At 43.2% G+C, this 24974-nt stretch overlaps 1 protein-coding gene across 8 annotated transcripts in view; it reads right to left on the reverse strand.

Moving 5' to 3' along the window:
- The window catches only part of LOC143804537 (protocadherin Fat 4-like), a 285900-nt gene that overhangs the window by 218582 nt on the left and 42344 nt on the right, over window positions 1-24974 (reverse strand). For all 8 annotated transcript variants that reach the window (XM_077282725.1, XM_077282731.1, XM_077282727.1 and 5 more), the window contains 4 exons: window positions 22945-23237; window positions 21822-22091; window positions 5055-5195; window positions 1200-1416 (listed from right to left, as the gene is read on the reverse strand). In XM_077282725.1, the coding sequence (XP_077138840.1) occupies window positions 1200-1416; window positions 5055-5195; window positions 21822-22091; window positions 22945-23237 (921 nt within the window). The remainder of the gene's footprint in view (window positions 1-1199; window positions 1417-5054; window positions 5196-21821; window positions 22092-22944; window positions 23238-24974) is intronic.

Here is a 24974-nt window from a genome sequence, read left to right on the forward strand (position 1 = left end):
AGGGTTTAATGTGTATGTAAATGAGATTGCAGGTGCACAGATGGTGTCCTGATTTCTGTCAATCAAGCACATGGAGGTGGTGCTGCGAGGGGAATGATGTGACTGATCAATGCCATACCTGGCAATCAGCCTATCCCCCGTATATTAAACCAACATTTATATATTGATTCATAAATCTATTTAGGGAAAGGAAGGTATGCTTTTACCTGTGTTAAACTATTCTACCCAGCTACTTAAAAAAGCACTCACATTATTTTATTAGCCATACCTGTGTTAATACGTGTGCTTTGTACTGTAAATACAACCAAATACTCACTGACGGCCGTCTTCCCTGGTTTCCAGAGCTGCTTCGGTCCTGTTCTCACTCACGTGACTGAAATTCTGACTCTCTGGATCACACTGCTGTTTAGGTGTCAGCCGGAAGTTGCTTTTATAATGTAAGTCTATGGAGCGTCAGAACAAGGCACCATAGACTTACATTTTAAGCCTGGGGTCACACGAGCGTATAACACGGCCAAGTGCTATGCAATAAAACATTGCATAGCATTTGGCCCAGTGTTCTTCTATGGGGCAGCTCACATCTGCAATGATTTTCTCATAGCGATTCGACATGAGAAAACAATCACAACATGTTGCGATTGGCAGCGCGAGACTCTGCTCACTAGCACCCAAACAAGTCAATGGCTGAGTGTGAAACATCAGACTGCACTCGGATGTCATTCCGATATACGCCGATAAAGGCAATGGATTAGACAGAGAAATTACTTTCTCCGTCTCCTCCACACCTGTGCTCCAATTCTTTCACGCAAGAGGATCTGAGCACAGAGCACTGACACTTGGCTGACGTTTGCAGCAGAGCTGGAGTCGAGGGTCATTAGCATATCGCATCCCATGCTCTCACATCAATGCCATACACTAGTGTGATTCCAGCTCACTCATAAACCCAGTGTGGTCCGGCTGGTCAGAATTGCAGTAATGTGAGGGAGAAGAGGAGCGGAGCAGCTCTGGAAACCAGTGAAGATGGCGATCGGTGAGTATTTGGTTGTATTTACAGTACAAAGCACACGTATTAACACAATTTTAGTGAATAACAAAAATTAACATGAATTCTACTTTAATTATGTTCCTTTTAACATATTGTACATCCTGAGCTTTTGGTTTGTAAATAAGATATGATTGTAAGACATGAATAGACATACCTATGACGGTGGCTGTGCTATGGGGCTGATGGTTTCCTCGGTTGTATGCAACTATATACAACTTGTACTCTGCACTTTCCTCAAAGTCTAAAGGTTTTAGGTTAGAGATACTACCAGACTCTTCTCCAATGTAAAACAAGTTAGAGGCTTCCATAAAGGAATATAAGACAACAGCATTGGGTCCAGTGTCTCTATCCTCAGCAGAAACATTTAACAACTAAAAGAAACAGCAATTAATGGCACATAGGAATATTCTTGTGGTAGAACATAGGATGTAATCTCTCTCACACATGCACACACATATATATAGATATTGTAAAAAAAGCAGGCAGTAAGATCCTGGATGGTAGATATGTATCAGTAATATAGGCTGTCCAAGTAACACTCGGTTACTGAGAGTGTTTAACGTAACTGTTTTTCGGGTACTGCCCCTCGTCAGCGCAAAGTGTGAGATTTAGTTTGGCTGGGTGAGAGGCATGTGATCGGGATCCAAACAGTAATGTTTCTCCTTGTGGAGAATGACATACCAAGGTGAGGAGACTTTTACGCCTTGCAATGCTCCTCTAGGAAATTAATTATTCAAATTGTCTCTTCAGAGAGGAAGGGCAGGGAGACTCGATCTCCCTGCACTGCCACCCTGACGCTATGAGGCCCTTGGGCAGAGGGGGAGCGAGGAATAGAGGTGAATATTGTATTTTTATTTTTTTTAAGATGGGGAGATCATTATACTGTATAGAGGTCTATGGGGTGTGCATTATACTATAGGGAGGCCTTTGGGGAGAGCATTATACTATATAGAGGCCTTTTTGGGAGTGCATTATACTGTATGAATGACTTTAGGGACTGCATTATACTGTATGAAGGCCTACGGGGAGTACATTAGACTATATGGAGGCCTATGGGGAGTGCATTATACTATAAAAAGGCCTATGAGGAGTTCATTATGTGGCGCTCCAGGGTCCTGGTCGTCACAGTGACATTGCTTTCCTCACGGGGTGAGTGATGTTACGCTTGGAAGTGATGAAGAATATCTCTTTATCAGGTAATCACAATGCACACAACATGTTCACACTCAAGGCCACAAGGGGGAGCTTTTGATCCTATTCCTAGGTGACTCCCTTATATATATTGTGGTTTGGAAGGAAAGTCAGTCAGTTCCTGCCAGAGAGAGACAGAGGCGAGTACAGACCGAAATAGAGTGTCAGAAGGTCTGAAGGGGACCTGTAGTCTGAAATACTACAGCTCCTGAAGAAAGAGACATACAGAAGGAAAGAACATCATTCAGTGAGCGTGAAGGAGAGCGAAGCACAGGAGAGTGATACCAGCTGCGAATGAGCTGCCTCCCTCTGAAGCGCAGATAACCGGTAGCTGGAATACCGAGGTTGTAAGGGACTCTACGACTTACAGCAGAGACCGGCAGGACAGCTGAACTGTAAGTTACCTGTCCGCCTCAATACCCAGGAGGCACAGTGACAAGTAGAGCCCCGGTCATGATAGAGATCCTGTAAAAAGGCTCGAGTCACCTGTCATACGGGTTTGTGTCCTATCCTATATGGGGGACAGAGAAGAACTGTGAGGACCTTATCAGAAGCCATAGGCAGTAAGGGGCTACAACACCACCGCACTAGAGGAAGGCTTTCATCTCCACCTGGTAAAGGGAAATTCTGGATTCGCTTCCAAGCTGGCCAGACCCTGCCTGTACCTGTGATCTGGTACCCTGGACTGTGGCTGCCTGAAGTCTTCAGTAAACCAGGTAAAGAGACTGCAAACCTGTGTCCTCATTCTTTACTGCACCATTCCCCATCTTTCATCTACACACCGGGAGCCCTGGGGATATACTTCACCTGTGGGAAGTTATACCATCTAGCTGCCATAACATCACCCCAGAAGACCCCTTAAAGCAGCGCCGGTCCCCACTGACCGAATACCACAGGTGGCATCACGAACCTAAACTTTATTCAATTTCCCTTTTACATGGGCGCCCAGGGCCATGGACTGGATCGCCACCGTGACATCCCCCTGTGAACACCGGACCCGGTACCGGGTACCCCACGGCCTTGGTGGGCGACTCAATTATGCTATATGGAGGTCTATGGGGAGTGCATTATTCTATATTGAGGCCTATGGGAACTGCATTATACTATATGGAGGCCTATGGGGAATGCATTATAATGTATGGAGGCCTATGAGGAGTGTATTATACTGTATGGAGGCCTATGGGGAATGTATTATACTGTATGGAGGCCTATGGGGAGTGTACTACACTATATAAAGGCCTATAGGGAGTGCATTATACTATATGGAGGCCTATGGGAGTGCATTATACTATAAGGAGGCCTATAAGGAGTACATTATATTATATGCATGACTGTGGGGTGCATTATACTATATGGAGGCTATTTAGGGGGCCATCATACAGTGTGGAGATAACAGTGAAGGGGGCCATCATACAGTGTGTGAGCTAATTTGGGGTCTTTGTACAGTGTGGGGCCCATCATACAGTATTGAATTCATCAAACAGTTTGGGGGCTACTAAGGGGTCAGTATACTGTGTGGAGGCATTATAGTGTGTATAAAAGAGCACTATACTGTGTACAGGGGAGCTATACAAGGAGCAGACTCGGAACATTATTAAATATTAAGCGGGCAATATTTGTTATAGGGTATTATTACTTTTTAGAGGGCAAAATGTGGGCCCTGTTTTCTAGGGCACTTGCATAGGGCATTAATATATTTTAGAGGTTTGCTTTACCATCTTGAGGGCACACGGTACTACACAGTAGGTGCAGTAATAATGACACATGGCAGCAGCGGCTCAGTATTGAGGTATTAGCAGGATAAGGAGTTTGTGCAGGTTGGGGATAGGTGGGGGTGGTACTGAAAATATGAGATGTGAAATGTGTCCTTGTTGTAATGTCTGGCTGGAAGAAGTTGTCATGTCGGTCTGGGCCAAATGGAAAAGACGGGAAAAGTTAATGAATCCATCAGAAAGAACGTCAGCTGAAAGACATCTAATATATAACTGCATTGTAATCTCTTATATGTTCTGAAGGACTGGTATCTACCACTATATGGTCACCATATGGCAGTAATATCAGTCAGTTCTATTGTTCTATGTATAGAGATTCTTATTAGTAATAGCACTGTCATCTGATGAGGTTCTACATCCACCATTAGAGTGCGCCGCCATAGTTGTGATCAGAGTTACCTGGTTAGGGGACCACTCAGAAGGTTCCCCCCCCTCCCCGAACCAAAACCCTAGCTATGCCTCTGGATTAATGGTATTCTAAATGCACAGAAATATGGGCAGATACTTATCCATTATGAAATACCAGCTAGGAAGCATCTGATTGGCTCCAAAATGTATTCTGCTGTAGGACTCCACCCAAACATACATACGTTATTAAGAACTATCTTCAGCGTAAAAAACCAGGAGTCCTGGAAGTGATGATATGGCATCTATAGTGCCCTGATCTCAACATTATCGAGTTGGCCTACATGAACTGACAGAAGGGTTTGGGCAAACCTACATCCACAGAAGATCTTTGTTTTTGTTTTTTTTCAAGATGTTTGGGACAACCTGCCAGAGTTACTTCAAAAACTGTGTGCAAGTGTACCTTGAAGAATTGACACTTTAATGCTGTTTTGAAGGCAAAGGGTGGTCACACCAAACATTCTTTTGATTTAGATTTTACTTTTGTTCCTTCATTTTCCATTTTGTTAATTAATTGTTAAAAAAAATTATTAACACTTCTGTATTTTAAAGCATTTTTACTTTGCATTTTTTCCACATCTGCCTAAAACTTTTGCACAGTTCTGTAATCATATTAATAATGTATGCATTAGACGTATTACCACATGAGGAGGTTCGTTCTCTTTTACTGTAACTTTGTAAAGATTGCTTTTGGGGAAGGTAGGACTGTTATCATCAACATCCTGAACGGTAACATGGATCAGAACTGTAGAAGACAATGGGGGAGTGCCAGCATCTCGAGCCTGCAAAAAAAAAAAGAACCTATTACATAATATCCTTTGTGGTTCCCAATATCTTTGGGATATTTGCCCATTTGTTGAATGAATAAACTACCCATGCTTTTTTGTATTATAATTCTCTTCCACTCTATAAATTTCTAAATTGTACATTACACTGATATAAGAGGATTATCTGTACTAGGTGCCGGGGTCAATATTTTATTTAATTTACTCAAAATTTAAAGATTTAAAAATATATGACAGTGTTATTATCTATATTTGGAGAAAATGATAAACCCCATGTATTTTGATGTTTATATAATAAAATATTTGCAGCACGGTGGCTTAGTGATTAGACAGACTGAAACAGGTTTCACTCAAGAATATCCCTGTATTTGGCACCATCCATCTTTCCCTCAACTAGGACCATTTTTCTTGTCTCTGCTGCCGAAAAACATCCCCAGAGCATGATGCTGCCACCACCATGTTTCACTGCGGGTATGGTGTTCTTGGGGTGATGAGCTGTGTTGGTTTGACGTCAAACATAGTGTTTACCTTGGTGGCCATAAAGCTCATTTCTGGTCTCATCAGACCATCAGCTTCCTCTATACATTTGGGGAGTCTTTCACATGTGTTTTGGCAAACCTAAAAAGAGCCTTACAATTTTTGTGTGTAAGTAAAGGATTTTTTTTCTGCCCACTTTTCCATAAAGACCACCTCTATGGAGTGTACGGCTTATTGAGGTCCTATGGGCAGGTACTGCAGTTTCTGCTTGGGAACTCTGGCGCTCTTTCATGATAATGGATTTGATGATGCTCTGTGGATCACCAGAGATTGGGATTTTTTTTATACCCTGACTTGTACTTCTCAACAACTTTGTCCCTGACATGTTTGGAGATCTCATTGCTCTTCTTGGTGTTGTTTGATTAGTGATGCCTCTTGCTTAATGGTGTTGCAGCCTCTGTGGCCTTTCAGAAAGGGTAAAGTGTATATACTGACAGCCATGTGACACTTGGATTGAACACATGTGGACTTCCGTTCACTAAGGATGTGACTTATGCAGGTAATTGCTTGCTCTTGAAATTTTTAGGGTCTTCATAGCAAAAGGGGTGACTACATATGCACATGGCAATTTTTAGTTATTTGATCTCATAAAATTAATTTATGGCTCAGTGGTTAGCACTGCAGCCTTGCAGTGTTGGGGTCCTTTGTTCAAATCCCACCAGGGACAACATCTGCAAGGAGTTTGTATGTTCTCCCTGTATTTGCGTGGGTTTCCTCCAGGTTCTCCGGTTTCCTCCGACACTCCAAAGACATAGTAATAGGGAATCTAGATTGTGAGCCCCATTAAGGACAGTGATGATAATGTATGTAAAGTGCTGCGGAATAAGATAGCGCTATATAAGCAAAGCATAAATTAAAATAAAAATATGTTTATATTTTTCTCACTTCACTTCACCAACTTAGACTATTTAGTGCTGATGCCACACACACAAATATTTAAAAACAGGTTGTAATGTAACAAAATAAGTAAAAAGCCAAGGGTGTGAATACTTTCACAAGTCACTGTAAATATGGCCGATTAATATTCCTGATGTTGGAATCAAAACACATTGCACTTTAACACAATAAAGAGAAGTTTTATACCAATTCAAGTATTTATGGTTCAGTCTGCCGCATGAATATCCTGCACTGGATCCCACTTCCGATAACCCTCTTATACCTGTGGAAAATTACATAGATAGGTTCTTGGATTTGTTCTGTTGGGGCAACATGTGGATGAGTAAGATTGACTCTGTGATATATCTGCAATGGTGTTGTAATCCAAGTAGAACATAAAGAGGAGAAGAAAACTGTCTGAGGACTTGAGAACCAAAATTGTTGAACAATATCAACAATCTTAAGGTTACAAGTTGTGTTCATAAATGCCCAATCTATCAAAATATAAAGTAAATTAATCAGATTGGCAAACGGCGTAACAAGAAAAAAAATCAAAACTCCAGAATTGTGTTTTTTTGGCCGATGCAACTTTGCAATAAAATGCAATAACATCTTATCTACTCCAAAATGGTATCAATAAAATCGTCAGCTCAGAAAAAATAAGCCAGCGCCCAGCCCCAGATCAGTAAAAATGGAAACGCTACGGGTCTCGGCGGAAAATGGCGACATAAGCACTTTTTTTTCTTACAAATTTTGGATTTTTCTTTCACCACTTAAATAAAACAGAACGTGTACATGTTTGGTACATGCGTACTGCTACTGACTGAATCCCCCACCCCCCCAAAAAAAAACCACTTGTGGAATTGCAATTTTTTTGCAATTTCACAGCACTTGGAACTTGGAGTACGCTATATCGTAAAATCAATGGTTTCATTCAAAAGTATAACTTGTCCCGCCAAAAAACAAGCCCTCATACGACTTTATTGACAGAAAAATAAAAAGGCAGCCAGTTTACTAGGATTCATCGAAATTGTTCCAGACACCAGGACTTTGAGGCAGAATCAAAAACGCTAACTAAAAAATTCCTTGAAAAAGGGTATGATGTAACATTGTTAGAAAAATCAAAAACAATGGTTATGAGTAAACCTAGACAGGAACTTATTGATCCAGCCCCAAAAAAGAAAACATCCCTGGAACCCATCCCTATCATTACTAAATACAATTCAAATTCACATTTACTCCGTAAAATAGTCAATAGACACTGGCACATTCTAAAGAATGACAAAGTGCTGGGAGAAAGTATTAAGAATCGACCAAATTTTGTATTTAGGAAGGGCCAAAGTTTGGGAAACATGATTGCCCCTACAGTCCAAGAGAAAAAAATCCCTTTGATTCAGCCTTCATTTACACTTACCAAATTAAAGGGCTTTTTTCCATGCCGTAAATGTAATGCATGTAAATTGACAACAACACAGAAATGCTCAAGTATAAAGAAAGGAGATGGGAGTATTCAAATCAAGGACTGTATTACATGTTGTACATCAGGGGTTATTTACACCATTGAATGCCCATGTGGAAAATTTTACGTAGGAAGAACAAAAAGACCCCTAAAAACAAGAATGAATGAACACATCCGGAATATTGAAAAGAAATTCAGGGGTCATCCACTCTCCCAACACTTTGTGGAATATCATGGTGGGACACTGCAAGGGATGAAAATAACAGGTATTGCGGTGGTACAACGCCATTGGAGAGGTGGCGATTTTATAAAAGCAATGTCAAGGGCAGAGACCAAATGGATCTTTATTTTGGATACTTTGGCACCGAGAGGATTAAATGTGAACGTTGAACTGTTCGGATTCTAATCAATTAGATAGTCCTCATTAAGCAGCTATATTAGTCCAATGAGTACGAGGCACAGACCAACCCTGAGGAAGGAGACAGGCGTCTCCGAAACGCGTCGGTTGTTTGGTCAAGCTGCACTCCGTACTCATCACCCCGGGGGGCACGGTCACGTGGCGATCGCGTCACTAAGGTCCTGCGCACCGCTCGTATTCACAGCCGCGACGGCACACAGCGGCGGCTCTGCAGGATCCCGTTCCCGCCTGGAGGATCTTTGATGGTGGCTTGCCGCCGGCCGGGGCAGCCACCCACCTATATCTTACATCTTTGTGTCGAAAACCCTGTTGGAAACGGAATTAAGCCCTAAGACTGCCAGCCTGCAACGGAGGTAGGAAGAAACTCTATTAGAAAGCATTGAGTGCTCTATCTACATATTTAATTGAGCACATCAGGCTCTCACTAACATTTATCTGGGCGTCAGATCTTCCCTCTGGGATCTGCGTTATTTTAAGGTGTTTTAAAACGTTTCCTTTTTTATCATTATAGTTTTTATCAGTATTTCCGTTATTTATACCAGCGCATACCTACACACACCTTGTGTGTGTATATATATTTATAGAAAAATAAAAAAGTTATGGCTCTGGGAAGAAGGGGAAAAAAAACAAAAACGGAAAAATCTCAAGGTCGTAAAGGTGTTAAGATTTAATCAGTGTAACAGATAATTAAAGGAGCTCTGTCATTAGATTTCACAATTCAAACTGCATACATTATTAGATAAATATCTTCCTATCTAATGAGGTTGGTGTTCTTATTTTGAAAATGCATATCAGAATGACTGCATAATACTCCATTGAAGTTTTTTTTGCTAATATTAAGTTGAGTATTTTAGGAGGCCCAGGTCTAGCGTGACTGATCAAATGCTCTGTCACGGGATCCTTCTCTGCTATCACATGATTTGAGTGAGCAGTTCCAAGAACCTTTATTATGCAGCGCCCCAGAGTCCTGGTCGTTGCAGTATTGTCGCTCCGCCACTAAGGGGAGTGATGGTACGTCTGAAGGCACTAAAGGAGTTCACCTGACCAGGTATCACAGTCACACATTACACTTCACACTCCAGCCACCAGGGGGAGCAAAAGGTTCTATGTATTAGGCCACTCCTCACACTCTGGTAAAACTGGGGGTTGGATAGGAAGTTAGGGAGAAAGCTGACTGGGTTTTGCCCAGGCAACATCCAGTGAGAGAGGGTGTTGCGGGGAAAGATTCAGGGGGGTTCCTGTCAGGGGTGGGATCCTGACAGAGGCCTAGCAAGAGACAGATCGTTACGGAGCCGCGCCTGCACTTCATTGCGGCGGTATCTTAAGAAAGGACAAGAAGCGAAGTATATTGTGGAGAAGTGAGAAACGAGATCACAGCAACAAAGGAGATAATACCGGGAGGAGTCGTGCCCTAAGATCGTGGCAACATCCTTCTGAGGCGCGTAGCCGGTGGCCGGAACACCGAGGGAGTACTGGCTCTACGCTTTACTTCAATCACGGCAGGGCAGTTGACTTTAGGTTGGCTGTCTCACCTTTTCACCTAAGCAGACAACAGAGGCAAAATGTGGGAGAGGGGCATCTCTAGGGTCCCTATAAAATAGCTCCAGGCCTACCCCCGTCATACGGGTGCGTCCTATCCAAACTGGGGGAAACAGACACAAGAGTTGTGAGGAATATCCCATGGTGCTCAGCAGGGAGGGACTACAACACACAGGCGCAAGTAGGAAGGCTACTGATTTCCACCTGCAAAGGGAACTCTGCATGTGCCTTCGGACTGGCCGGTCTCAGCAAGCCCTGTTAGCAGTGCTCTGGATTGTGGATGCCGAAGTCTACAGTAAAAGGTAAAGAGACTGCAACCTTGTGTCCTCGTCATTTACCGCGACCTAAACCACCACCACCTACACCTTCAATTGCACGCCCCTTAGCAGGGCCACGGACCGGGTCGGGCCACCGTGACATCCCCAGAACCGAGACAGAGGGACCCGGTACTGAGTACCCCATTGCCCTGCGTCTGGGGGCGCTCCAACTACATGCAAGCCAAAAGATCCATAAAACAATCCAACACAACACACAGAGGATAAAATAGTCCAGGAACACGGATACAGTACAGTAATGGGATAAATGCCACGGGAGATGAGTCACAATCCTTCGCTTACTGATTGATAAGACAGTGAGGCTCCAGATACTTCTCCGGATAAGCTCCTCCAGCAGTATTTCCAAGGCAAACCAGGTTTCTCAAAGTCTCTCTTTGGTGCTCGCCATAGCATCAGCATCCCACAAAGGATCCATCTTACTTGTCTCACTCCTCAGAAGGATAGAAAATTCCTCTTTATAGCCACATTTGTGTTTCAGGTCATCATACACAAATCAGGGGGTGGTGACAGGGGTTCATCTCTCATTGTTTGAGTAATTAGTTAACCTGCATAGTTTCTTCATCCTCTGCTCTGAAGGTAAACAAGCCACAGTGTCCCATACAATGGTCAATTAACATATTATCAAACATCGATTGCTCAATGATCCTGTATCCCTGTCTTGCAAAAATAGCAGACAATACCTTGTAAGAGCTGATATAAGAGGCAAACAGCAGCAATTCTTAAATATCAAGAGTCAACTTTAAAGACTCATATGACAACAGTCTATGGTTCTTGACCTACTGAAAATAGACATCTGGATAATTAAGATTAAATGCTGTGTCGTCACATTAGAGGGGATACACAAAATGATACAGAGCAATAAGGCAACACTCCTAAAATCAGTAAAAATATGAGCATAGACAGAATGATACCCCACACATCATCACAACATCTTCCCCCTTTTAATAAGTGAGCACGCCATGAGGTCTACACATCTCTGGTGAGCTCACTTCAGCCCACATTGCTCAACTGCTGATAGTACAGCAGTAGGGGTAGGTCGGCCGAGGGAGTCTATGGTTCTTCCATGTTGGGGTAGTCCATCAGCATTCTGGTGTTGTGTTCCCAGTTTGTATTGGTTGTACGGTTGTAAGGACAAGCTCCACTGCTGCAATCTTCCATTATACCCTGAGATGCGGTTCAGCCATGCGAGGGGGTTGTGGTCTGTCACAATTGTAAAATCTTTGCCATACAAGTATGGCTGCAATTTTTTTGGTGCCCATGCAATGGCAAGGCACTCCTTTTCAATGGTGGCATAGGCAACTTCTTGATCCAGTAGTTTCCTGGCTTAAGCAACAGGATGTTCCTCCCCAGTGGCATTCACCGGGCTAAGAACTGCCCTAATCCCAAAGGTGGATGCATCTGTATTCACGAGGAACCTGCGCTTATTGTCAGGGGTGGCCAAGACAAGAGCATGTTGATGTTGTCTTCTGTCATCGACCACTAAGGCCAAGGGCAATAATGTAGTTAGGGTCATTAATTTTCCTTACAACCTGATAAAGGCATTCCCATGTTGCTTGAAGCTTGTTGATAGGGAAAGCAATAATCATGAGCACCTGTTGCCCTTCCATAAATTCCTGGGTCCTGTCGAGACGGTCATACCAGGTCTTTTGTCTGGAGTGGACCATTTGCCGTTGTTCTTTAGTGAAGGTAGCTAGCATGGCAAGCCGGTCACGGAACTCTAGAACATAGGGAATGACGGGTGTTCCGATGTCTGAGATTTCTCCCTCCCAGTCTTACTTCAGATGAGTGAGAGGTCCACAGACCTTCCGGCCAAACAGTAGTTCAAAGGGAGAGAACCCTATGGACTCTTGAGGAACTTCCTGATAGGTGAAGAAGAGATGTGGCAGGTATTTTACCCAGTCCTTTTCAAAGTCAGCAAAAGCCTGAAGCATATCTTTTAGGGTTCCTTTAATGTGTTCACATAGTCCGTTGGTCTGCGGGTTGTATGGGTTGATGCGAATGGCTCGAACACCGCAGGTGTGCCAGAAGGAGTGGACCAGGTCTGACATGAACCGAGTCCCTTAATCCGATAATATTTCCCTGGGGAATCCGAACTGGGTAAGGATGGTAACAAGAGCCTTGGTTACCTTTACTGCTGTAATACTAGACAGGGCCACATCTTCAGGATACCGAATGGCATAGCCCACCACTTTCATGTTGTATTTTTTCCCCGACTCGCTGGGGTGGGCCACAGGTCCTATGATGTCCATGGCTACACATTGAAATGGTTCTTCAATTATGGGCAAGGGTGGCTGGAGCCTTATGTTGAGCCCCTAGATGCCGCATTCACTGGCACACATTGCAGGTGAGGCAATAATGGGCTACTGACTGTGAGATGCCAGGCCAGTAAAAACTTTGGGTAAGTCTCTTTTCAGTCTTTTTCCTCCCTAAATGCCCAGACAAGGGGATGTGATGGGCCATTTGGAGTAGCTGTGCCCTATACTTCTGAGGGACAATGAGTTGCCTGATCGCGGCTTCAGGGATGCCCTTGTCACTGATCTTTGTTAAGCGATAATACAATCCCTTTTCTCGGGTGGAGCTATCCCCATTATTTTCCACATGCCCTGCTTCTTCCCTTAGCCTAAGGGCTGCCAAGTGTTATGATCCGGTGACCTTGGAGCCGCATGAAACTTTCTCTGGAGTAGGTGGAAACTATACTGACCGCAGATCCTGAACTAACACCGCAACTGGAAGTAGCCGTGGGGTGTGCCTAACAAACCCTAGACACCTCGACACAGCCGGAGGACTAAATACCCCTATAGATGGAAATAGGAATACTACCTTGCCTCAGAGCAGAACCCCAAAGGATAGGCAGCCCCCACAAATATTGACTGTGAGTAGGAGAAGAAAAGACACACGCAGGCAGAAAACAAGATTTAGCAAAAGAGGCCACTCTAGCTAAATAGGAAAGGATAGGACAGAATACTAGGCGGTCAGTATTAAAACCCTTCAAAAAATATCCACAGCAGATAATACAAAAAATTCCACAATCTAACTAAAGATGTGGAATGAATATCTGCAACCCCAGAGAATCCAACAAGACTGAGAAAATACTGACACAATCTAAGCTGGACAAGAAAACACAAAAGAATAGCACTGAATTATGAAGCACACAGCATGTGTGCCACAGAAAAAAAGCCAGACACTTATCTTTGCTGATTTGGCAGTAAGGCAGGAGGAACCAGGCAGAGGTCCAACACCTCCCAACAACAATTGACAACTGGCAAGGACTAATGGATCCTGCACACCTAAATACCCTAGTCAGAACTGCAATCAGCAGAAACACCTGACCAGGACTGCAACTCAGGGACAACCGCATTACCACCTACCACCACCGGAGGGAACCCAAAAGCAGAATTCACAACAGTACCCCCCCTTGAGGAGGGGTCACCGAACCGTCACCAGCGCCCCCAGGCCGATCAGGATGAGCCAGATGAAAGGCACGGACCAAATCAGCAGCATGGACATCAGAAGCAAAAACCCAAGAATTATCCTCCTGGCCATAACCCTTCCATTTGACAAGGTACTGAAGCCTCCGCCTCGAAAAACGAGAATCCAAAATCTTCTCAACCACATACTCCAACTCCCCATCAACCAACACAGGGGCCAGAGGATCAACAGAGGGAACAACGGGCACCACATATTTCCGCAATCAAGATCTATGGAAGACATTATGGATAGCAAAAGAGGCCGGAAGCGCCAATCGAAAAGACACCGGATTAATAATCCCAGAAATCCTATAAGGACCAATAAACCGAGGCTTAAACTTAGGGGAAGAAACCTTCATAGGAACATGGTGGGAAGACAACCAAACCAGATCCCCAACCCGAAGCCGGGAACCAACACACCGACGACGGTTAGCAAAACGTTGAGCCTCCTCCTGAGACAACACCAAATTGTCCACCACATGAGCCCAAATCTGCTGCAACCTGTCAACCACAGAATCCACACCAGGACAGTCAGAAGGCTCAACCTGCCCAGAAGAAAAACGAGGATGAAAACCAAAATTACAAAAGAAAGGCGAAACCAAAGTAGCTGAACTAGCCCGATTATTAAGGGCAAACTCGGCCAATGGCAAAAAGGCCACCCAATCATCCTGATCAGCAGACACAAAGCATCTCAAATAGGTCTCCAAGGTCTGATTAGTTCGCTCAGTCTGGCCATTTGTCTGAGGATGAAATGCAGAAGAAAAAGACAAATCAATGCCCAGCCTAGCACAAAAGGCCCGCCAAAACCTAGAAACAAACTGGGAACCTCTGTCGGACACAATATTCTCCGGAATACCATGCAAACAAACCACATGCTGAAAAAACAACGGAACCAAATCTGAAGAGGAAGGCAATTTAGGCAAAGGCACCAAATGAACCATCTTAGAAAACCGGTCACAAACAACCCAGATAACCGACATCCTCTGGGAAACCGGAAGATCAGAAATAAAATCCATAGAAATATGCGTCCAGGGCCTCTCAGGGACCGGCAATGGCAAAAGTAACCCACTAGCACGGGAACAACAAGACTTGGCCCGCGCACAAGTCCCACAGGACTGCACAAAAGAACGCACATCACGTGACAAGGAAGGCCACCAAAAGGACCTACCAACCAAATCTCTGGTACCAAAAATACCAGGATGACCAGCCAACACGGAACAGTGAACCTCAGAAATTACTCCACTAGTCCATCTGTCAGGAACAAACAATTTCCCCACAGGACAGCAGTCAGGTCTGTCAGCCTGAAATTCCTGAAGAACCCGCCGTAAATCAGGGGAAATGGCAGAAAGGACCACCCCTTCTTTCAGAATGCCGACCGGTTCAAGGACCTCAGGAGAATCAGGCAAAAAACTCCTAGAAAGGGCATCAGCCTTAATATTCTTAGAACCCGGAAGATACGAAACCACGAAATCAAAACGGGAAAAAAACAAGGACCATCGAGCCTGTCTAGGACTCAGCCATTTGGCAGACTCGAGGTAAATCAGATTCTTATGATCAGTCAGGACCACAATACGATGCTTAGCTCCCTCAAGCCAATGTCACCACTCCTCAAACGCCCACTTCATAGCCAACAACTCCCGATTGCCAACATCATAATTGCGTTCAGCAGGCGAAAACTTGCGGGAGAAGAAGGCACACGGTTTCATCAAGGAACCCACAGAATCGCTCTGAGACAAAACGGCCCCTGCCCCAATCTCAGAGGCGTCAATCTCAACCTGAAACGGAAGGGAAACATCCGGTTGGCGCAACACCGGAGCAGAGTAAATCGGCGTTTAAGCTCCTGAAAGGCAGAGACAGCCGCAGAGGACCAATTCGCCACATCAGCGCCTTTCTTCGTCAAATCGGTCAAGGGTTTAATCACGCTGGAGAAATTAGCAATGAAACGGCGATAAAAATTTGCAAAACCCAAAAATTTCTGAAGGCTTTTCACAGATGTGGGTTGAATCCAATCATAAATGGCCTGAACCTTAACCGGATCCATCTCCATAGATGAGGGAGAAAAAATGAAGCCCAAAAAAGAAACCTTCTGCACCCCAAAGAGGCACTTAGACCCCTTCACAAACAAAGCATTGTCACGAAGGATCTGAAATACCATCCTGACCTGTTCCACATGAGACTCCCAATCATCAGAAAAAATCAAAATATCGTCCAAATATACAATCAAGAATTTATCAATATAATTCCGGAAGATATCAGGCATGAAAGATTGAAAAACAGATGGAGCATTAGTGAGCCCGAACGGCATCACAAGGTATTCAAAATAGCCTTCAGGCGTATTAAACACAGTTTTCCATTCATCACCCTGTTTAATATGAACAAGATTATATGCCCCCCGAAGGTCAATCTTAGTAAACCAACTGGCCCCCTTAATCCTAGCAAACAAATCAGAAAGCAAAGGTAAAGGGTATTGAAACTTGACCGTGATCTTATTCAAGAGGCGATAATCAATACAAGGTCTCAAGGAGCCATCCTTCTTAGCAACAAAAAAAAATCCCGCTCCCAACGGTGAAGAAGATGGCCGAATATGCCCTTTCTCCAAAGACTCCTTAACATAACTCCGCATGGCGGTATGTTCAGGCTCAGACAGGTTGAAAAGTCGGCCCTTAGGAAACTTACTGCCTGGAATCAAGTCAATCGCACAATCACAGTCCTTGTGCGGTGGAAGGGAACTGGACTTGGGCCCATCAAATACATCCTGAAAATCAGACAAAAACTCTGGAATTTCAGAAGAGGAAGAAGAGGAGATTGACATCAAAGGAACATCATTATGAACCCCCTGACAACCCCAACTAGTCACAGGCATAGACTTCCAATCCAACACAGGATTATGTACCTGCAACCACGGGAAACCCAGCACGATAACATCATGCAAATTATGCAACACCAGAAATCGACAATCTTCCTGATGGGCTGGCGCCATGTGCATGGTCACCTGTGTCCAAAACTGAGGCTTATTTTTAGCCAAAGGTGTAGCATCAATCCCCCTTAAAGGAATAGGGTTCTGCAAAGGCTGCAAGGGAAAACCACAACGTCTGGCAAACTCAAATTCCATTAAGTTCAAGGCGGCGCCTGAATCCACAAACGCCATGACAGAAAATGATGACAATAAGCAGATCAAGGACACCGATAACAGAAATTTAGGTTGTACAGTACTGATGGTAAATGAACTAGCGATCCTTTTTGTCCGCTTAGGGCAGACTGAAATGACATGAGAAGCGTCGCCACAATAATAACACAACCTATTCTGACGTCTGAGTCCTTGTCGTTCTGTCCTAGACAGAATCGTATCACACTGCATTGGCTCAAGAATTGGCTCTGAGGACGCGCACAGTTCTACGCTCCCGCAAACGCCGATCAATCTGAATGGCCAGAGACATAGAATCACTCAGACCGGAAGGCGTGGGAAACCCCACCATAACATCTTTAACGGATTCAGAAAGACCCTTTCTGAAAATTGCCGCCAAAGCACCATCATTCCATTTAGTCAACACAGACCATTTTCTGAATTTCTGACAATACAATTCTGCCGCCTCTTAACCCTGAGACAGGGCCAACAAGGTCTTCTCCGCTTGATCCACAGAATTCGGTTCATCATATAATCATCCTAAAGCCTGAAAAAAGGAGTCTACATTAAGCAAAGCAGGATTCCCAGATTCCAGGGAAAATGCCCAATCCTGTGGATCACCACGCAGCAGGGAGATGACGATTTTAACCTGCTGAATGGAATCACCGGCGGATCGAGGTCTCAAAGCAAAAAACAGTTTACAATTGTTTTTAAAACTCAAAAATTTGGACCTGTCACCAAAAAACAAATCGGGAGTAGGAATCTTCGGTTCTAAAACAGGAGTCTGAACAATATAATCAGAAATACCGTGTACCCAAGCAGCAAGCTGGTCTACACGAGAAGCTAATTCCTGAACATCCATGCTAGCACAAGACTCCTCAGCCACCCATAAATAAAGAGGGAAAAAAAGACAAAACAGACTGCAGAAAAAAAAATGGCTCAACACCTTTCTTCCCTTCTTCTGAGATGCATTTAGCTCATTATTGGCCAGTTGTACTGTTATGATCCGGTGACCTTGGAGCCGCATGAAACTTTCTCTGGAGTAGGTGGAAACTATACTGACCGCAGATCCTGAACTAACACCGCAACTAGAAGTAGCCATGGGGTGTGCCTAACAAACCCTAGACACCTCGACACAGCCGGAGGACTAAATACCCCTATAGATGGAAATAGGAATACTACCTTGCCTCAGAGCAGAACCCCAAAGGATAGGCAGCCCCCACAAATATTGACTGTGAGTAGGAGAAGAAAAGACACATGCAGGCAGAAAACAAGATTTAGCAAAAGAGGCCACTCTAGCTAAATAGGAAAGGATAGGACAGAATACTAGGCGGTCAGTATTAAAACCCTTCAAAAAATATCCACAGCAGATAATACAAAAAATTCCACAATCTAACTAAAGACGTGGAATGAATATCTGCAACCCCAGAGAATCCAACAAGACTGAGAAAATACTGACACAATCTAAGCTGGACAAGAAAACACAAAATAATAGCACTGAATCATGAAGCACACAGCATGTGTGCCACAGAAAAAAACCCAGACACTTATCTTTGCTGATTTGGCAGTAAGGTAGGAGGAACCAGGCAGAGGTCCAACACCTCCCAACAACAATTGACAACTGGCAAGGACTAATGGATCCTGCCACCTAAATACCCCAGTCAGAACTGCAATCAGCAGAAACACCTGACCAGGACTGCAACTCAGGGACAACTGCATTACCACCTACCACCACCGGAGGAAACCCAAAAGCAGAATTCACAACAGCCAAGGTAGTGTCACCCTCTGTTTCTCTTCTAAACTCCTCTCTATCTCAAGACTCTCCTAATGTAGTAGCAGGGGACGGATTGCTTACCAACTCTAATAAGGGTCGTGGTGGTTGCTCCCGGTGAAGTCCGGATAGCGTGGTGCTTGAAGGGTCTGTAGTCGGGTGACAGATCTCACAAAATAGCAATGTAACTATTTCTCAGCCAGGATGGAGGGATTGGGGCTTCCTCTAAGTTCTTGAGGGACAGCTGGATTGTAGGTGCCCAGCTTGCCAGCACCTATAACATCTCCTCTCTGTGCTTCCCCCAGGTCGTGGTCGAAACTGTTGGGGTCCAGGATTGTGAGGCGTGGCTGTCTTCAGCCTGGAGATGGGTGGAGGGGCAGATATAAATGGAGGGGGTCGAGGCACAGGAGCAGCTTGTGATTTATTTTCCAGAAGGCTCCTCTATTGCGGTCGGATAGTAAAGGCCTCATCGGCCAGGGCTACAGCTCTATCCAAGGTGCGCGGCATGCCCTCCCGGACCCATTCCTGTATTTCTGTGGGGCACTTGGAAATAAATTATTCTATAAGGGACACCTGCATAACATCTTCTACAGTGAAGGCATTTTCCTCTTCCAGCCATCTCCGACATGCCTGGGACATCTTATGAGCATACATCCTAAAGGATCCCCCCGTGGTGCATGGTAATCCAGGATAGCCTGTTTTACAATGTTATAATCCTAGGTCTGCTGTGAGTCAATGGTTCATTAAGCCTCCGCCACGCTTTCGTTCAGGAGTCCCACTAACAAACGCATCCAGCTAGAGTGGGGCACCTCCATCATGGCACACTGCTGCTCAAAGTCCTTGTAGAACCCCCTTCACATCTTCGGAAGCCTCATCAAATGCCTTGATGCCCGTCCGGATGATCTGTACAGGCTCCCGGATCGTTGGGTTTACACTCCAAATCACATTACTCCCTCTTTCAGGCTCCATTGCTTCTTGTCTCCCCTGTGCTCGGCAAGCAGTCTCCTCTTTATACTCCTGAAAGGCACCTGGGCCTAGAACCACCATTTCTTCTTCATACCACACCAACCACTGGCTTTTTGTGATGGGGATCTCAGTTTCAAGTGCTTGTCCGTTAGATGATGGCCAGGCTAGCCCCCACCAGTACATCAATCAAGGTCTCTTGTCAGTCCCTGGTAGTTCAGGCCCAGATCTCTGGCTTTCTCCTGTAGACTAGATACTGTCCAGTTTCTATATTCACTTTGTGGGTGGTTCTCCATTGGGTTATGCTCTGTTAATCTCACTGCTGCCATCAGCTGTCATGGGGACCTTCACCAGTATCATACAATCAACAGAACGAGAGATGAGTGAACGGTACCAAGAACCTTTATTATATGCAAACTGAAAGGTCCATAAAACAATTCAACACACAGAGGATAAAATAGTCCAGGAACATGTATACAGTCCAGTAATGGGATAAATGCCATAGGAAATGACAGTCACAATCACGCTCGGACTGGCCCATAGGCTAACAGGGGAAGGTAGGCCCTTGTGCAGATCTGGGCCCCCAACTCCACTGTATTGGCAGTACTTGGCATAATTCACTTGATTCACTCTGTACAGAAAAAAAACAGTATCTCATCATTCATTATTAACCAAACTACCCAGTTTATTATTATAGAGATATAGGTAAATTTGTGAATGAGGGTAGTGTAATTATTTGTATGCAGGTGAAAAGTGGGCCCCCAAAGTCAATGTTACAGGTGGGCATTTAGCACCCCATTCCGACACTGGTCACAATCCTTTGCTCAGAGATCGATATGGCAGTGCGGCTCCAGACACTTCTCCATATAAGCTCCTCCAGCAGTATTTCCAGGGCAATCCGGGTTTCTCAAAGTCTCTCTGAAGTGCTGGCCATAGCATCAGCATCCCACAAAGGATCTATCTTACTTGTCTCACTCATTGGAAGGATAGAAAATCCCCACATTTGTGTTTCAGGTCATCGTCCATGGGTCAGGGGGAGGTGGTAGGGGTTCATTTCTCACTGTTTGAGTATTTAATCAACCTGCATAGTTTGTCCTCCTCTGCTCTGCAGGTAAGCAAGCCACAGGGTCCCACACAATGGTCAATCAACATATTATCAATCATCGATTGTTCAATGATCCTGCGTCCCTGTCTTGCAAAGATAGCGGACAATACCTTGTAGGAGCTGACATAAGAAGCAAACAACACCCATTATTAAATATTAAGAGTCAACTTTTAATACTCATATGACAACAGTCTATGGTTCTTGACCTACTGAAAATAGACATCTGGATGGTTAAGATGAAAATGCTGCTTCATCACATTAGAGGGGATACACAGAATGATACAGAGCAACAAGACAACACTCCTAAAATCAGTAAAAATATGAACATAGACAGAACGATACCCCACAAACCATATCACAAAATCACATGCTCATTTTAATATCATAACTATACAGCAATTATAATGTGAATTTACAAAGTTCATCAGGTCTAATAGATCTTTGAATTATGTATAGTATATTGTTTGTATTGTGAAACTTGGTAACAAATTCTCTTTAAAAGGAATCTGTTAGCACATTTTTACTACTGAATTTGAGTGCACCATGGGGTAAGGAAATTGAGCCTGATTCTAGGGATGTGTCACTTACTCAGCAACTTGCTGCAATTTCAATACAATCAGTATTTTATCAGCAGGAGATAAGCACTAGTGGACTAGGTCTCATGTGCAGAATAGTCAGGCTAATCTGTGTAACCCCGCCCACCACCACTGATTGGCAGCTTGATGATGTACAGTGTTCACAGGAAACTGCCAATGAGGTCTGTGGGCGGGGTTATACACAGCTCAGTATTTTGGCAAGTGTTACATCTACAGGAGAGAAAACTGGGATCCTATCAAAACTGCACCAAGCAGCCCAGTCAGTGATACATCACAGGACTCGAGCTATTTGTCATCATGCAGCCGACAGATTTAAAGTAAAACTTAATTATGCCACATAGACACAGCATAAATTCCCATTGTTCAGCCATTTGTAGCATTGCCCTTCTCTGCTAGCATGAACACAAGATACTTCCAGAGAATTTGTACTCACAATTACTTTAAGGTCATAGTTATCAGTACTTTCTGCATCTAATGGCTTTATGTTCATTAATTGGCCACTGGAACTGTTAATATAGAAGGTGCTATCAAAATCATTTTCCAAAGAGTACGTTATGGCACCGTTCTTCCCAACGTCTACGTCAGTAGCAGTGATATTGTCCAAATCCAGGAAATTCTTATTTTCTAGACATGTTACATTTAAGTTTATGATTGGTGAAAAGACTGGCGAGTTATCATTCACATCCATTATGGTGATGATGACCTGTGAAAGAAGTAACAAATACCGGCTTAACATATTGAGGCTGATATTAGTCAAAACACTTTTACCGGACCCCCTTAAAGGAGTCTGTCACCATTAAAATACAGTCCAATCTGCATACCCCATGTTACAGAGCAGAAGGAGCTCAGCAATATGTAGCATTGTGAGAAAAGATTCAGTATAATCCGTGTATTAATCATTTACACCTCTGCACCTTCTGGGTTTTTTGGTTCTATGAGTGACTGACAGCTATCTCTATACGCATTTATGGAAGGCTGTCAGTCACTGGTAGGAACCGCACACTGGACTGAAAATCTCAGAAATGGCAGATGAATAAATTACTAAAACAAAGGTTATACTGAATCTTTTTTAACAACATTATATATCAATCTGTTCAACTCCTCCTGCTCTATAATATGGTGCCTGCAGACCGAGCTGCATTGTAATGGTGACAAGTTCCCTTTAATCTTCATCATTAGAGCAAATAGGGCTTTATCCTTACAGTGTTTTTGTGTTTAAATTCTAAATTTATTTAAAAAGGTGTAAATATAAATTTGGAAGAGTCATTCTTTTTGAAAGTAGTAACATGAATTTGGGGCCAAGTAGTTGAAGCTTCCATACCCTATTAAGTGGAATTAAGAAATCCATTTTCATGGCCCCTGTGCCAGAACAATATATGCACCCTTGCTGTCCAATATCTCATCATAATACACAATTCCACTTGCTCTGGAGGTTGTAGTGGGCCCCTTATCTATTGGGCCCCTATGGGGCTGCACTTGTTGCACCAATGTTATGTTTGCCCCTGATTCTGGTACAAGAGCATAGACATTATTAACCATAGAGAAATCCGTCTTACCTTCGCGGCGGCTGTATTAGGAGGATCCTGTGAGTCCACTGCCGTCACCAGAACATTATAACTGTCTTGTTGCTCACGATCTAATATGGCGCGTGTAACAATTGTGCCGCTCTCTGTTATGGAGAATTGTTTTGCATATGTTTGAACAAAATACATTACTGCCACATCAGGTCCAGCCGTGACCGCAACGGAGCCAACATAAGTGCCTTCTGGCATCCCCTCCAGAAGACTAAAGCTGTAGTTGGAATTCACAAACTCTGTTTCGCCTTCTGAAACGTTTATAATTACAGAAGCTAAAATAAAAGAATATGGAAAATGATATGAATATTTAAAATATTTAAATAGGTTTTCTACTCCTGATTTGTTATTTTAAATCGCCATGCACCAGGTCGCATGTATAAAAAAAATCCCACTCACCTGACCGACGCCTGCAGCTCCTCTTTCACTGCTGCTGGATATATTGCTGTTCTCCGTGCTTTTGTGTTCAGGAAAGAACATGTGACCAATGCAGTCAATCAACCAACAGTGCCGCCATGGTGGCCAGTGATGGGCTGCAGTGGTCACCTTCCTGTTCCTGCCAGAAAAGAAAGCACGTGGAGCAGCGGTGGCCCTGGCCAGTGTTAGTAAAAGTGGCCAACAGCACCAAGGGGAATATGATTTGAGGGTTCTATTGTGTTTTGGTGTTTTAGAGCCTGATGCAGGTGTATTTAAAAATTTAGGAGTCAGCAACATTTTAAAGATTTTTTTTTAATAAGTCAATAATTATGCCTGAAAATAATAAACTTGGTCAACATCTTATTAGAGAAATCTACTTTTTTCTCCTCCTGGACTGATCAGTTATTTCCAAAATGTTCAATTCATGGGTAAAATCTGTCTTTCATGAAAACAGATGTTCACATTACTAGATAATAGGAGATTACAGTTGGTGCTCATAAAGTTCTATGGAGAACTGTAACTGTTTCAGTCTGTCTGTGTCTGCCTAGCTTCTCCTTCCCCCCATAATATTTTAAGGCTATGCGCACACGTCAGGATTTCTAGCAGAAATTTTCCTGACAAAAAACGGACATTTCTGCCAGAAATCCGCATGCATTTTTCGAGTTTTTTTACCGCGATTTTGAGGCGTTTTTGACGCGGTTTTTGTGCGTTCTTCATGCGTTTTTTCCAAATGCATAGAATTGCGGGAAAAACGTGGAAAATCCACAAAATTAATGAACATGCTGCTTTATTTACCGCGATGCATTTTTTTTGCGGAAAAAAACACACCATGTGCACAAAACATGCAGAATGCATTATAAATGATAGAATGCATAATGTATGCGTTTTTAATGAATTTTTACAGCGTTTTTATTGTGAAAAAAAAACGCGAAAAAACCTGAACGTGTGCACTTACCCTATGAGCATCTCTTATCTCTTATCTCAGTAGTGTGAAAATCTGTGCTTATTGAAAAGAAGGAGAAATTATCAGATTTCTGTAAGATATGTTATAAAGTATTATTGTTTTCATTTGTACTTGAACTGTTGTACAGAATTGAATTATGATATATAAAAATTAAACAACGGTTACTCTTTAAGATAGTGATAATTTAGTAATTACCTACAGCAACTCAATTTCTGATTATTTTTTTTTAAACTTTGACGAATAATATATATATATATATATATATATATATATATATATATATATATATATATATATATATATATATATATATATATATATAACAATCCTACCTGCAAACAATATGTCGGACCATCTTTTGTTAATTTGATTGTTTGTTTTTAACCTAATTAACCCCTTAATGAACACATTTTTTAAATCTGACCACTGTCACTTTATGAGTTAATAACTCTGGAACTCTTCAACAAATTCCACTGACTCTGAGACTAATTTTTCATGATATATTGTACTTTATAATAGTGGTAACATTTTTTCAATATGACTTGTGTTTATTTGTGAAAATATTGGAAATTTGACCAAAATTTCCCAAATTTTGCAATTTTCAAACTTTGATTTCTTATGCCCTTAAACC

This window comes from Ranitomeya variabilis, chromosome 2 (assembly GCF_051348905.1).
Source record: "Ranitomeya variabilis isolate aRanVar5 chromosome 2, aRanVar5.hap1, whole genome shotgun sequence".
Classification (NCBI taxonomy): Eukaryota; Metazoa; Chordata; class Amphibia; order Anura; family Dendrobatidae; genus Ranitomeya; species Ranitomeya variabilis.